The 16,545-nt window shown below is 43.4% G+C and overlaps 1 protein-coding gene across 2 annotated transcripts in view; it reads right to left on the bottom strand.

Annotated features, from left to right (window-relative positions):
• Nucleotides 1-16,545, bottom strand: part of LOC126236894 (major facilitator superfamily domain-containing protein 1-like) — a 130,643-nt gene that overhangs the window by 112,828 nt on the left and 1,270 nt on the right. For both annotated transcript variants that reach the window (XM_049946534.1, XM_049946535.1), the window contains exon 3: nucleotides 5,966-6,116. In XM_049946534.1, the coding sequence (XP_049802491.1) occupies nucleotides 5,966-6,116 (151 nt within the window). The remainder of the gene's footprint in view (nucleotides 1-5,965; nucleotides 6,117-16,545) is intronic.

Genomic DNA, 16,545 nt, shown 5'->3' with positions numbered 1-16,545 from the left:
TGTCCATTTATTTTATACTGTTTATTTATACATGTCCTAATTATTCTTCTTTCTATTTTTAGTATTCTGTCAATTTCTGCTGTATTAGTTGTTTTGAAGATAGTTTCAGCTGCATACGTTATTTCAGGTTGTGTAACTGTTTTATAGTGTTTTAATTTTGCATCTATAGATAGGCTTTTTTTTTGTTGTATGTAGTTTTGGTAATGCAATTTGCATAGTTCAGTTTTTTTATTCTATTTTGCCATGATGGCTTCTCATTTAGATTGTATGTTATTATTTCGCCTAAATATTTAAATTTATCAACAATTTTGATTTCCTGTTCTCCTATTGCAATTTTGTTTGCAAGTGGTGGATCAGTTAGCATAATCTCCGTTTTTTCAAATGATATTCTAAGGCCTACTTTCTCTGCTATTTCTTGTAGTGATTTCACTTGTTACCTGGCTTCTTGAACGGTGTTGGCTAGGAGAGCAAGATCATCAGCGAATCCCAAGCAGTTTAAGCTAATATCATCTTTTGCACTTCCAATTCTTATCCTCTTTGGATTGTACTTGTACCATTCTCTCATTATGTATACCAGTGCACAGTTGAAAAGTAATGGTGATAGGCAGTCACCTTGTCTTAAGCCTGTTTTTATGAGGAATGGTTCCGAAATTTCTCCTCTAAACTTCACTTTTGATTTGGTGTTGGTTAGAGTGAGTTGTATTATTTTAATTAGTTTTGGATGGAGTCCTAGATTTCTTAAAATTTTTAATATTGAAGGTCTGTGGAGACAGTCATATGCCTTCTTAAAATCTACAAATGTTATTGCCAGAGGTTTGATTTATAATGGATCAAAAGAAAATCTTAGTTCCCATGGTTAACAAGGTCAGTAGCTTAGTGATAGTTTTAATAGGTTCATTACTGCACAGAATAAACTTAAAATGGCTTCCTTTGCTGGTAATAAATAATTTGTCTTATTCCATATTCTTGAAGGTTCTCCTTCATAATGAGAGTTACAGAACATACGAAGTGGATCTGGGAGAGGGCGGAGGGTTAAGCAGGTAAATTTACATTACCGTAGTAATCTACAACGTGTTACAAAAAGGTACAGCCAAACTTTCAGGAAACATTCCTCACACACAAATAAAGAAAAGATGTTATGTGGACATGTGTCCGGAAACGCTTAATTTCCATGTTAGAGCTCATTTTAGTTTCGTCCACCTACGCTCAATGCTGCACGTTATCATGATTTCATACGGGATACTCTACCTGTGCTGCTAGAACATGTGCATTTACAAGTGCGGCACAACATGTGGTTCATGCACGATGGAGCTCCTGCACATTTCAGTCGAAGTGTTCGTACGCTTCTCAACAACAAATTCGAAGACCGATGGATTGGTAGAGGCGGACCAATTCCATGGCCTCCACGCTCTCCTGACCTCAACCCTCTTGACTTTCATTTATGGGAGCATTTGAAAGCTTGTCTACGCAACCCCGGTACCAAATGTAGAGACTCTTCGTGCTCGTATTGTGGATGGCTGTGATACAATACGCCATTCTCCACGGCTGCATCAGCGCATCAGGGATTCCATGCAACGGAGGGTGGATGCATGTATCCTCGCTAACGGAGGACATTTTGAACATTTCCTGTAACAAAGTGTTTGAAGTCACGCTGTTGCTGTGTGTTTCCATTCCACGATTAATGTGATTTGAAGAGAAGTAATAAAATGAGCTCTAACATGGAAAGTAAGCGTTTCCGGACACATGTCCACATAACATATTTTCTTTCTTTGTGTGTGAGGAATGTTTCCTGAAAGTTTGGCCATACCTTTTTGTAACACCCTGTATAACTATGTTTCCTAAAGCTCTCAATTCTAACTTACATCAGTTTTCGGTTGCGGCTTTTTCATCCATTCAATATTTTTTTCAGAGCATATGTTAATTCCATAGATCTTTCTTCCCTTTTTTTAAAAGTAAAACATAAATAGATGTGATTAATAATGAAATAAGTATATGTAATGTATTGACAGTTATTTTCATCATGACACGTTCACAAAAATATACCGGAAGTACATTATTGCACAATCCTAATGGATAGTCCATTCATGAGCGTTGTCGCATTCTGTGGATGAAAGTCATCATAGATATAGGCAAAACATAAATATTTCTCACACTGTGCATAAGACACGAATGAAATCTGGCAAGATTTCGGTCGTTATCAGCTTCGTGGTGCAGGTCTGTTGATCATCATCATCTATGAAAGTCTGAGCATCATCACCTATGAGAGACTGAGCATCATCTTCTATGAACGTCCTACTACAGCATGTCATATATCACAAAGAAAATAACTATCAATACAGTACATATACTATACTTATTTGGTTAGTAAGCACATCTCCCAATGATTTACTACAAAAAAAGGAAAGAAAGGTATTCCGATTATCACAATATTATCAGATACACCAAAAAAATTCTGGAAAAAGAAAAAATAAGAAGAAGCCACAACCAAGAATCAAACATGGATCATCAGTTTAGTAGACCAAACCCTTGATTACTTGTCCACCGACCTCTCTCTCCCAGACACCTACACTGACAGGAACCCATGGTACAGAACGAAAAAACAAAATCATTAATAACTGGAACATCATTGACTTTGGACCCCATATTATATTGATAAAAAAATGTTTTCAGACGATCTTTTAAAGTACAGCACTGAAAATCTTATTTTCTGTCATAACTTTTACCTTAATTTTTTTTTTTTTCAAAAACTAGGGAGTGTGTAGCAAAAAGCTGAAACATATATCTCTTTATTTTCATCCTTGATCAAAATTGGTGATCTACATGTCACACCCGTCCCTTGTTAGACCTTCGGACAACCACATCCTCTTCCATGCTTTCTAAACTCTGCATATGTTCTCACAGAACTTCCCAAAATTTGTATCTCTTATCATCCAGCAATGAAGCCCATGCCCACCACAGTAGTACAAGTTTATATGCCAACTAGTTCCGCAGATGATGAAGATATTGATGAAATGTATGATGAGATAAAAGAAATTATTCAGATAGTGAAGGGAGATGAAAATTTAATAGTTATGGGTGACTGGAATTCAATAGTAAGAAAAGGAAGAGGAGGAAACATAGTAGGTGAATATGGAATAGGGGTAAGGAATGAAAGAGGAAGCCGCCTGGTAGAATTTTGCACAGAGCATAACTTAATCATAGCTAACACTTGGTTCAAGAATCATAAATGAAAGTTGTATACATGGAAGAAGCCTGAAGATACTGGAAGGTGTCAGATACATTATATAATGGTAAGACAGAGATTTAGGAACCAGGTTTTAAATTGTAAGACATTTCCATGGACAGATGTGGACTCTGACCACAATCTATTGGTTATGAACTGTAGATTAAAACTAAAGAAATTGCAAAAAGGTGGGCATTTAAGGAGATGGGAACTGGATAAATTGAAAGAACCAGAGGTTGTAGAGTGTTTCATGGAGAACATTAGGGAACGATTGACAAGAATGGGGGAAAGAAATACAGTAGAAGAAGAATGGGTAGCTTTGAGAGTTGAAATAGTGTAAGCAGCAGAGGAACAAGTAGGTAAAAAGATGAGGGCTAATAGAAATCCTTGGGTAACAGAACAGATATTGAATTTAACTGATGAAAGGAGAAAACACAAAAATGCAGTAAATGAAGCAGGCAAAAAAGAACACAAACGTCTCAAAAATGAGATTGACAGGAAGTGCAAAATGGCTAAGCAAGGATGGCTTGAGGACAAATGTAAGGATGTAGAGGGGTATATCACTAGGGGTAAGATAGATACAGCCTACAGGAAAATTAGAGAGACCTTTGGAGGAAAGAGAACCACTTGTATGAATATCAAGAGCTCAGATGGAAACCCAGTTCTAAGCAAAGAAGGGAAAGCAGAAAGGTGGAAGGAGTATATAGAGGGTCTATACAAGGGCGATGTACTTGAGGACAATATTATGGAAATGGAAGAGATTGTAGATGAAGATGAAATGGGAGATATGATACTGCGTGAAGAGTTCGACAGACCACTGAAAGACCTGAGTCGAAACAAGGCCCCGGGAGTAGACAACATTCCATTAAAACTACTGACGGCCTTGGGAGAGCCAGTCCTGACAAAACTCTACCATCTGGTGAGCAAGATGTATGAGACAGGCAAAATACCCTCAGACTTGAAGAAGAATATAATAATCCCAATCGCAAAGAAAGCAGGTGTTGACAGATGTGAAAATAACTGAACTATCAGTTTAATAAGCCACGGCTGCAAAATACTAACACAAATTCTTTACAGACGAATGGAAAAACTGGTAGAAGCTGACCTTGGGGAAGATCAGTTTGGATTCCGTAGACATGTTGGAACACGTGAGGCAATACTGACCTTACGACTTATCTTAGAAGAAAGATTAAGGAAAGGAAAATCTAAGTTTTTAGCATTTGTAGACTTAGAGAAAGCTTTTGACAATGTTGACTGGAATACTGTCTTTCAAATTCTAAAGGTGGCAGGGGTAAAATACAGGGAGCGAAAGGCTATTTACAATCTGTACAGAAACCAGATGGCAGTTATAAGAGTTGAGGGGCATGAAAGGGAAGCAGTGGTTGGGAAGGGAGTGAGACAGGGTTGTAGCCTCTCCCCGATGTTATTCAATCTGTATATTCAACAAGCAGTAAGGGAAACAAAACAAAAATTTAGAGTAGGAATTAAAATCAATGGAGAAGAAATAAAAACTTTGAGGTTTGCCGATGACATTGTAACTCTGTCAGGGACAGCAAAGGACCTGGAAGAGCGGCTGAACAGAAGGACAGTGTCTTGAAAGGAGGATATAAGATGAACATCAACAAAAGCAAAATGAGGATAATGGAATGTAGTCGAATTAAATCGGATGATGCTGAGGGAATTAGATTAGGAAATGATACACTTAAAGTAGTAAATGAGTTTTGCTATTTGGGGAGCATGATGATTGAAGTAGAGAGGATATAAAATGTAGACTGGCAATGACAAGGAAAGCATTTCTGAAGAAGAGAAATTTGTTAACATCGAGTATAGATTTAAGTATCAGGAGTATTTGTATGGAGTGTAGCCATGTATGGAAGTGAAACGTGGATGATATATAGTTTAGACAAGAAGAGAATAGAAGATTTCTAAATGTGGTGCTACAGAAGAATGCTGAAGATTAGATGGGTAGATCACATAACTAATGAGGAGGTACTGAATAGAATTGGGGACAAGAGAAATTTGTGGCACAACTTGACTAGAAGAAGGGATCGCTTGGTGGAACATATTCTGAGGCATCAAGGGATCACCAGTTTAGTATTGGAGGGCAGTGTGGAGGGTAAAATCTGTAGAGGGAGACCAAGAGATGAATACACTAGACAGATTCAGAAGGATGTAGGTTGCAGAAGGTACTGGGAGATGAAGAAGCTTGCACAGGGTAGAGTAGCATGGAGAGCTGCATCAAACCAGTCTCTGGACTGAAGACCACACCAACAAAACATCATCCAGCAATGGTAGTTGGCCACCCATAAGTAGCAGGTATCCAGGTTTGAGTCCTTGTTTGGAATGCAGGCTTAACTTTTCACACAGAATAAACATGGTATATAATTCACAAAGAAGAGAAGAATTTTCTCTCTATCTTATAATATGCTCAACAACAATATGGAAATGATAAGATTGTTACTCACCATACAATATGTTGAGTCACAGAAAGGCACAATGAAAACACAATTTTTTCATTGTGTCTGTTGGTAACTCAATACTTCCTCAAGGTGGTGAGTAGCAATCTACATTTTCCACGGTGTTTTATTCCATCTGGTACCTTCCCTTGTCTGTTGGTAACTCAATACTTCCTCAAGGTGGTGAGTAGCAATCTACATTTTCCACGGTGTTTTATTCCATCTGGTACCTTCCCTTACAATATGCTCATTCAGACCTGTGTTATTAAGTTATTTAAATACTCACCGGTCAATTAGAAACCCACCAACGAAGCACAGTATTGTGTTGGGCCAGGAATACAACGAATATAAGTATACAAATGAAGAAGTTGTTAAACCCATGTCTGTTATAAAATTGTCTTGCAAAGCAGCTGGATTGTCATAGCAAAAATAGGAACCTGAAATAAAAATATAAAAGTGGAATAATGGCCATAAACTCTTGGCAGTTCAACTTAAATAAATTTATGTATCATAATACACTTCAATTTAGTTATATTCATTTTTTTGCAGCTGTGACTGTATTCAGTACACTGGAAGTAACCATGTTTTACTTAATCAAATGACGTATTTCAGACTGTGTGGGTCCATCATCAAGTGCAAATCATTTTAATAGATTTTTTTTTTTTCAGAATATATTTCGGTTTACCTCACTCCACAGCGAAAGTAAATAATGTATTGAAACAAAACAATTTTCACCAGATGATAGATTCAGACAGTCTGAGATGCAAAATGTGATTCAATATAACATGAAAAAATTGTGAATGAATTATTCATACTTCCTGTTATAATCTACTTTATTGGAAAAAAGCACAGGTCATTTCTGTTTACAAGAAGAGTCATTGAATGAACATGAACACACACACACACACACACACACACACACACACACACACACAAGAAAACTATAGGATTGTATCTCTAACATTGGTATGTTACAGGATATTGGAACATAATTTATGCTAGAATATTATCGCATTCCTGGAGACTGATTTATTAATTGAGAGAGTACGGGACCAAACAGCGAAGTCATAAGTCCCGTGATTCCAAAGTTGGTTACATAAGAAAGAGGGTCTGTTAAAAGTGGACGGAGGAGTCTAATTATAAAAGAATGAACATTAAACATACACACTAAAAGCATAAAAGGTGGGACCAAATCTAAAAACTGGAAAAAGGGGGAGGGGGGGGGGGCGGTCATGGGGTCACAGACTGTGAAGACTGCAAAAGGAGTCCCGACCACAACCAACCTGCCCCTGCTCCAAGACTAAAGGAGAACCTTAAACGAGGACCAGGTCAACCATCTGTGGATTGTCTGCTAATATTAAATTTTAAGGAAGCAGGAAGACTATACTTAGCACGAAGGGCCGAAATAAGGGGACATGCCACCAATATGTGAGATACCATCAGTCTGGCACCACAACCACATTGTGGTGGTGGGTCGTTACGTAGGAAGAAACAATGGGTGAGCCGGGTGTGGCCAATGTGTAAACTGCGTAAAACAGGAGACTCCTTTCGAGAGGGGAAGAAAGAAGTGCCCCAAACTGCAGCAGACTGCTTGATTGTGCGGAGTTTATTACTATGAGCAGTAGCGCTCCAGATGGCATTCCACTGTTGGGCAAAGGGAGATTTTATGTAGATCCCATATCCACAGCTGGAATCGTGAAAGGAAATGGGGATAAGTATCTGCTTCTCTAGCCAAACGGTCAGCCAATTCAGTCCCTGGGATTCCCACACGACTTGGGACTCAGAGAAAGACAACTGAACAGGAGGCATGCTCAAGGGCAGAGAGGAGGTCATGGATGGCAGTGACCAAGGGATGACGAGAGTAGCATCAATCAATAGCCTGCAGGCTGCTCATGGAGTCAGAACAAATTAAAACACTATCGAGGGAGGCCTAAGAAACAAAACAGAGGGCACTGTGAATGGCTAGAAGCTCTGCTGCAAATACACTACATGATCCTGGCAACAAATGGCGATCGAAGCGAGTAGGAGACATGAAAGTGTATCCCACCTCATCAGTGCAAAAGATGGTGGCACTCTGGAACTCTGCAAGAATGGCACATACAAGACGCCGATAAGCCATAGGAGCAACAGAGACCTTAGTAGCCTGGAAAAGATCGGTCCTAATCCGTGGTCTAGGCACCGTCCAATGGGGGGTATGGAGGAAAGACACGGGGTGCAGTCCAGCGAGTGCAGATGGAGATCCCGGCAGAGGGTTAGTGAGACGCGTGCCAACCGGCAATCCCACCCATGGGCGGGTGTTAGGAGGGAGACATCCGTCATTGGCGAAGAGCATAGGTTACACAGGATGGTCAGGGAATTGGTGAATGGCTACTGTGTAAGAAACAATGAGTTGACTCCATCGGATGTGTAGAGGGGGAATCCCTGCTTCTGTGAGGAGACTATCAAGAGGACTAGTGCGCAAGGCACCGATAGCCAGACACACTGTACAATGATGGAGGGTTAAGGAGTTTCAAAGTGGAAGGAGCTGCTGAGCCATATACCTGATTACCATAATCGAGTCTGGACAAGACCAGAGCACAGTAAAGATGGAGAAGAGTGAACAGTCTGCACGCCAAGATGTGTGGGCCAGGAGGCGGAGAGCATTAAGCTTCCGCATGCATGTAGTCTTTAGGTGGCAAATGTGGGGCAGCCACGTCAGCTTGTTATCAAAAATAAGGCACAAGAAGCGGGACATCGAGGAGCTGGTTGCCTAAAAAATGTTCTGGATCAGGGTGTACTGCGGGTCGATGACAAAAATGCAAAACCCGCATTTTGGAGGGGAAAAACTGGAAGCCACGGGCAGTGGCCCACGCAGAGGCCTGTCGGATGGTGCCTTGGAGCTGGAACTCAGTAGGCGCCACCAAGCGAAAGCTGCACCAGATGCAAAAATCTGTCAACGTACAAAGCCAGGGTAACCAGAGGTCCAACAGAGGTCACAAGCCCATTTATGGCAATGAGGAAGAGTGTGACACTTACCACAGAACCCTGGGGATACAATTCTCCTGAATCTGAGGGGTGCTGAGTGAAGTGCTAACTCGAACCTGGAAGAGCCGGTAAGATAACAATCAGAAGGGGACCATGGAAGCCCCAGTCACAGACGGTAACTAAAATGTGATGGTGCCAAGCCATGTCACACAGCTTATGTAGGTCAAAGAAAACTGCGACAAGGTGCCGGCACTGAGTAAAAGCCTGTCGGGTAGCTGATTACAATCAGAGTAAATGATCAGTTGGAGATCGCCCTGCCTGGAAGCCACAATGATATGGTGACAAAAGGTCCCGAGATTCGAGTACCCAACATAATCTGGAGTTGACCATCCTTTCGAGCAGTTTACAAAGCACTTTCGTAAGGTTAATGGGGCGGTAGCTGTCTAGAGACATTGGGTTTTTCCTGGGCTTAAGGACAGGAATAACGATACTGTCTCGTAATTGTGATGGAAAAGCACCCGTGAGGCAGATGTGATTGAAGACCCTGAAGAGCTCTTGCCTCTGGGGAATGTCCAAATATTGAATCATCTCATTGTGAATGGAGTCTGGCCCTGTGGCTGTGTCTTGTGAAGAGCTTAGAGCCTGCAAAAATTCCCATTCAGTGGAAGGTGCATTATAGGGCTCAATGTGGTGCAGGATTAAATGGAGGGGGGTCTGTTCAACTCTGCGTTTCTGTTGGAGAAAGATAGGAGGGTAGGAAGCAGACGACGACACCATCACAAAGTGTGTCGCAAGATGTTCCACGAGGACCAATGGATCAGTGCACAGAGCTCCTTGGAGGTTCAGACCCTGGACAGTTGACTGTTGCTGGAGGCCCAGAACACTACAGAGTTTTGACCAACCCTGCGATAAAGAGGCATATGTCCCCAGGGAGGAAACATAGCACTCCCAGCATTCCTTTTTACACTGCTTAGTAAGGTAACGAGCCTTAGCTCAGAGATATTTAAAAGTGGGGAGGTTGGCCTGGGAAGGGTGTCACTTAAACCGCTGCAGCGCTCATCGGCAGTCCTGGACAGCGACTGCAAACGTTCCTGGTCCACCAAGGTACCAGTCGATGATGAGAGGGCCCTGTGGATAGGGGGAATCAGTGCCAGCAGCATGAAGAAGTGCGGCAGAGATGGCATGAAGAAGAATGGCAGAGATGCCTTGCACAACTACATCAATAGAATTCAAGAGGGAGGTGTCAAAGCAGACAGCAGACATGTATAAAGGCCAACTGGCCCTGCGGAACGCCCAATGTGGGGGGCCTGTCTGCCTGGCGGCAGCAGGGGAACGATAGTGTCACTGGAAAGTGGTCACTATCACAAAGGCCATCATGGGATGACCAATGTAGGGAAGCCACTAGGGCAGGGGAGGAGAGCATGAGATCAATAGCAGAGAAGGTACCATGAGCAGCACTGAAGTGGGTAGGAGACACCATCGTTGAGGAGACACAAACTGAAGTCTGTGATAAGTTGGTTGATTAGGATACCCTGACCTGTTGAAGTGACACTCCCCCACAGTGGACGGTGGTCACTGAAATCCCCAAGGAGGAGAAACAGAGGTGGGAGTTGCTGGATTAAGGTAGATAGTGCATCATAAGCAAGTGGCTGACCTGGAGGGAGGTAGACATTACAAAGGGTGATTGCCGGTGTCGTTTGCACTGTAACCACTACTACTTCCAAGGTGGTACATAGGGGGATCCAGTCACTAAGGACACCGGAGCGAACCAAAGTGCAGACCCCACCAGATGCTATCCCAGGACCAGCACTGTTCCAACAGAATGCCCGATAACCGCGGAATGTTGGAGAGTGGTCATCACGGAAATGTGTTTCTTGGAGAACAAGACAGAATGCAAGATAAGAGGAGACAACACATTGCATTTCCAGTAAGTGATGATAGTATCCATTGCTGTTCCACTGGATGATCATGTGGCGTGAGTCCAAGGAAGGCATGAAGGAGCCGAGGAGGAGGTCAGGTCACTTTGTCAGCAGTTGTCACGGACAAGGATGGGGTGACACCAATAAATAAGATGTCAGTCTCAGGTTGCAAGAGGGGAGTTGACACCTCTGGGGGCACCAGGGGCACCTTGTTGAGGGATTTATCTTTCTTCTTCTTCTTCTTCTTCTTCTCTTTCTGAGGTGGAAGAGAGCAGGACAAATGGGGAGTACAGGCATCTGCAAGATCGGGGACCAAAAGAGAGTGGGCGACCTTGGAGTGCACAGATGGTGCGCCTCATGGCTGAGTGGTGGTGCGAGTCTTCTGGCCTGAGAGATGCTGGGGAGAGGGTTCCTGGGAGGGAGCCCAATCACTAGCAGATGCTGAAGAAGGGGGGCACTTCTTCGGCCAGGGAGGGGGAGCGACTCCCTGACGGGAGGTCATGGGAACTGCAGGGGAGGTGGAGCGGAGAGTGGGGCGGGGCTGGGGTAAGGACAAGGGAGGAGGAGGAAAGTAAGTATCAGAGGCAAAAGTGACACCGGACGAAGTCTCTCATACTTTTGGCGAGCCTCTGCATAAGACAGGCGATCCAGGGACTTGTATTCTTGTATCTTCTTCTCTCTCTTGTAAGCCGGGCAATCCGGCGAGTGAGGGGAGTGGTGGCCAGCACAGTTGACACACAGGTGACGGAACACAAGGGTTTCCCTCATGGACTGAGTGGCTACTGTCGCCACACAAAGGGTCCGCTGTACAGTGGGAAGACTATGCCCAAAACACAAGCACCGAAAACACTGCATTGGTGGAGGGATGTACGGCTTCAGGTCACATCTGTAGCACATAGCCTTGACCTTCTCTGGGTCAGTACCCCCCTTGAAAGCCAGAATGAAGGAGCCAGTATCGGTATGGTTGTCTTTGCGACCCCTCTGCACACGTCAAACAAAATGAATGCTACGCCACTCCAGATTAGCCCGGAGTTCCTCATCAGTTTGCAGGATGAGGTCCCTATGAAAAATGACACCCTGGGCCATATTCAGAGATTGGTGAGGAGTGATAGACACTGAGACATTGCCAAGACGATCACAGGCATGAAGAGCTGCAGATTGGGTGGCAGAAGCAGCTTTGATCAACAGGGAGCCCAATCGCATTTTACTAATAGACTCCACTTCACCAAATTTGTCCTCGATATTTTCCACAGAAAACAATGGCTTTGTGGCGGTGAAAGTGTCCCCATCCGTCCAAGTATAGACAAGGTAATGAGGAAAGGGTTTCAGCGCGAGACTGTAAGGCTGGCCCTCCTGCCATGGGGTAGCCAGGGGAGGGAAGGTTGCCAGGTCATACAAGGCAGCATTTAAGGATCCTTCACCATTCAAAGAGATGGCCACGCGAGAACAGCCAGATTTTTGCAGCTTGATAAGCTTCATGCGCCAAGCATCCACCTTGGTACCAACCATTCCGACCAGGGGCTCTCCCCACGGCTGCTGTTGCCGGGAGTTCCGATGCTCCAAGAAGACAAGCAACCACTCCTCCAAGGGGAGGGAAAAGCTCAGGTGTCAGTAGTGTGATCCCTGTGTTGTCAGGGAGCTCAGCCATATGGGTACATAACAGCCCCACCACACGGACTGGCTACATGTGCTGGTGACATAGCAGGGTGGAAGGGAGCTACAGTGGGGAAGGGAGAGGAGAAGGGAGGGGGAGAGGAATCCACACCGTAGATGCTAGTGAGGGTGTTCATCCCCATATGGCGCACACTAAAAACAGGAACTTTTGAAGTGGAGGTCAAACCTCAAGTGAGGACTGAAGCGCCAAAAGAGTGTGGGGGGGGGGGGGGGGGGGAAGAGTCAAAAGGAACAAAACTGCAACCAATACAGGAAACCAGGGGAATATCCAGGTCAACATAAATCAGAACACCATGAGAGGGGAAGGAAGTGGCAATGGGGAAGGAGCAGGGATATAGGGAGGGAGGGAGGGAGAAGGAAATGAAGGTAGGGAATGAAGAATGAGCTACAATAGCTCAGGGCCCTGTGTGTGCCACGCACAAACTCACGAAAGAACTGTGAACTGTGATCCCCCTGGGAGGCCTGGTGACTGAAATTCTGCTCTATAGGAATCAACATGGGTTCCAAAAATAACAATCATGTGACACGCAGCTGCCTCTTTCATTAACAGAACCCAGAAAGCAGTGGATACAGGTGCCCAAGTAGATGCTGTGTTGCTTGACTTCCAGAAGGTGTTCGATACAGTTCTACACTGCCATGTAATGAACAAAGTATGGGCATATGGAATATCAGACCAAATGTGTGATTGGATTCAAGAGAAGTCTTGAGAAATAAAAGTACGAGGGTCATTCAATAATTAGAGAGACAAATTGGTCTGGAGAAAAAAGTATCTATTTTTAGAAAACTATACTTTCTCTACTTTTCAACATAATCCCCTTGAACATTTATGCACTTTTTCCAGTGGGCTACAAGCTTTTGTATTCCAACTGCAAAGAACTCTTTATCTTTATGTTTGAACCAATTTCCCGCAAACTTTTTCACGTCCCTGTTGTTCTGGAACCTCTTCCCACATAATGCCTCCTTCAGTGTACAAAACAAATGGAAATCACTAGGTCCTAAATCAGGACTGTAAGGGGGATGAGGCAGTACTTCGCAGCCCAGCCTGTTGATGGTTTCATGGGTTCCTTGAGCAATATGAAGATGAGCGTTGTCTTACTGGAGAATCACACTTTCCTCTGAGATCCACAACATCTCTCTCTCATGGCTGGCTTCATCTTGTTTAAAAGCAAATACAAGTAGTATTAGCTGTTCATTGTACGCTGCTCTTCGAGATAATCATAAAAAACTGGACCTTCAACATCCAAAAACATCATTAACATGACTTTTCCTGCTGATACTTAACTTTTGAATTTTTGACAGGTGAGTTGGTGTGATTCCAGTCCATGCTTTGTCTTTTTGATTCTGGCTCATAATAGTGAAATCAAGTTTCATCACAAGTTAAAATTTTGTTGTGGAAGTGCTCATAGCTTTTTCAAAGGCTTCCCACCTTAGGCGACTTTGGGTAAACAGAGAAAACTAAAACCCTTATGTCTGGACAAGGATTTCATACTCCCCCTCTCCTTCCAAACATGAGACCAGTGCCTTAGTCACAGCATCTTTGTACTCATTACTGATTTAAACAGTCAGGTCAGGAGTCCACTACACGCAGCAAGCGGCTACACGGGTAGCAGGGGTTGTGTGGCGTGGACTGGGCAGTTTTTTAGGTTAGATGGCCTCGGGCAAGTACAGAAAGGGCAGCAGCCTCAAAGGGTGCAGGGCAAAGTCAGGACATGCGGGGGCCAAGCAGCAATCGGTATTGTAATTGTAAACTGTCGAGGCTGCATTGGTAAAGTACCGGAACTTCAAGCGCTGATAGAAAGCACCAAAGCTGAAATCGTTATAGGTACAGAAAGCTGGCTGAAGCCAGAGATAAATTCTGCCGAAATTTTTACAAAGGCACAGACGGTGTTTAGAAAGGATAGATTGCATGCAACCGGTGGTGGCGTGTTTGTCGCTGTTAGTAGTAGTTTATCCTGTAGTGAAGTAGAAGTGGATAGTTCCTGTGAATTATTATGGGTGGAGGTTACACTCAACAACCGAGCTAGGTTAATAGTTGGCTCCTTTTACCGACCTCCCGACTCAGCAGCATTAGTGGCAGAACAACTGAAAGAAAATTTGGAATACATTTCACATAAATTTTCTCAGCATGTTATAGTCTTAGGTGGAGATTTCAATTTACCAGATATAGACTGGGACACTCAGATGTTTGGGACGGGTGGTAGGGACGGAGCATCGAGTGACATACTGAGTGCACTATCCGAAAATTACCTCGAGCAATTAAACAGAGAACCGACTCGTGGAGATAACATCTTGGACCTACTGATAACAAACAGACCCGAACTTTTCGACTCTGTATGTGCAGAACAGGGAATCAGTGATCATAAGGCCGTTTCAGCATCCCTGAATATGGAAGTTAATAGGAATATAATAAAAGGGAGGAAGGTTTATCTGCTTAGCAAGAGTAATAGAAGGCAGCTTTCAGACTACCTAACAGATCAAAACGAAAATTTCTGTTCCGACATTGACAATGTTGAGCGTTTATGGAAAAAGTTCAAGGCAATCGCAAAATGCGTTTTAGACTGGTACGTGCCGAGTAAAACTGTGAGGGACGGGAAAAACCCACAGTGGTTCAACAACAAAGTTAGGAAACTACTGCGAAAGCAAAAAGAGCTTCACTCCAAGTGTAAACACAGCCAAAACCTCTCAGACAAACAGAAGCTAAACGATGTCAAAGTTAGCGTAAGGAGGGCTATGCGTGAAGCGTTCAATGAATTTGAAAGTAAAATTCTATGTACCGACTTGACAGAAAATCATAGGAAGTTCTGGTCTTATGTTAAATCAGTAAGTGACTCGAAACAGCATATCCAGACACTCCGGGATGATGATGGCATTGAAACAGAGGATGACACGCATAAAGCTGAAATACTAAACACCTTTTTCCAAAGCTGTTTCACAGAGGAAGACCGCACTGCAGTTCCTTCTCTAAATCCTCGCACAAACGAAAAAAGTGGCTGACATCGAAATAAGTGTCCAAGGAATAGAAAAGCAACTGGAATCACTCAACAGAGGAAAGTCCACTGGACCTGACGGGATACCAATTCGATTCTACACAGAGTACGCGAAAGAACTTGCCCCCCTTCTAACAGCCGTGTACTGCAAGTCTCTAGAGGAACGGAAGGTTCCAAATGATTGGAAAAGAGCATAGGTAGTCCCAGTCTTCAAGAACGGTCGTCGAGCAGATGCGCAAAACTATAGACCTATATCTCTGATGTCGATCTGTTGTAGAATTTTAGAACATGTTTTTTGCTCGCGTATCATGTCGTTTTTGGAAACACGGAATCTACTCTGTAGGAATCAACATGGATTCCGGAAATAGCGATCGTGTGAGACCCAACTTGCTTTATTTGTTCACGAGACCCAGAAAATATTAGATACAGGCTCCCAGGTAGATGCTATTTTCCTTGACTTCCGGAAGGCATTCGATACAGTTCCGCACTGTCGCCTGATAAAGTAACAAACAGAACACAGCATTTTGTTATCAATGGAGAGACGTCTACAGAAAGCATTAGAAAATTGTAACGAAATGCAGGAAGATCTGCAGCGGATAGGCACTTGGTGCAGGGAGTGGCAACTGACCCTTAACATAGACAAATGTAATGTATTGCGAATACATAGAAAGAAGGATCCTTTATTGTAAGATTATATGATAGCGGAACAAACACTGGTAGCAGTTACTTCTGTAAAATATCTGGGAGTATATGTGCGGTACGATTTCAAGTGGAATGATCATATAAAATTAATTGTTGGCAAGGCGGGTACCAGGTTGGGAGAGTCCTTAGACAATGTAGTCCATCAACAAAGGAGGTGGCTTACAAAACACTCGTTCGACCTATACTTGAGTATAGTGTGGCATCCGTACCAGATCGGGTCGACGGAGGAGATAGAGAAGATCCAAAGAAGAGCGGCGCGTTTCGTCACAGGGTTATTTGGTAACCGTGATAGCATTATGGAGATGTTTAGCAAACTCAAGTGGCAGACTCTGCAAGAGAGGCGCTCTGCATCGCGGTGTAGCTTGCTCGCCAGGTTTCGAGAGGGTGCGTTTCTGGATGAGGTATCGAATATATGGCTTCCCCCTACTTATACCTCCAGTCGTTCTTCCCGCAAACCGTTGGGTAGCTTGCGGAGTATAAATGTATATGTAGACAACACATTTTGGAGCAACAAAATAATAAATGTTGAATGCATTCCAAAGATTCTTACATATCTCTGTTAGTGTGACACCACTGTTGGCTCATGTGCTTGGATTTTCATGAATTAGAGTGCATTTGCT

Source organism: Schistocerca nitens, chromosome 2 (assembly GCF_023898315.1).
Source record: "Schistocerca nitens isolate TAMUIC-IGC-003100 chromosome 2, iqSchNite1.1, whole genome shotgun sequence".
Lineage (NCBI taxonomy): Eukaryota > Metazoa > Arthropoda > Insecta > Orthoptera > Acrididae > Schistocerca > Schistocerca nitens.
The sequence above is the reverse complement of the archived record's forward strand: the minus strand, read 5'-3'. Positions and strand labels throughout refer to the sequence as shown.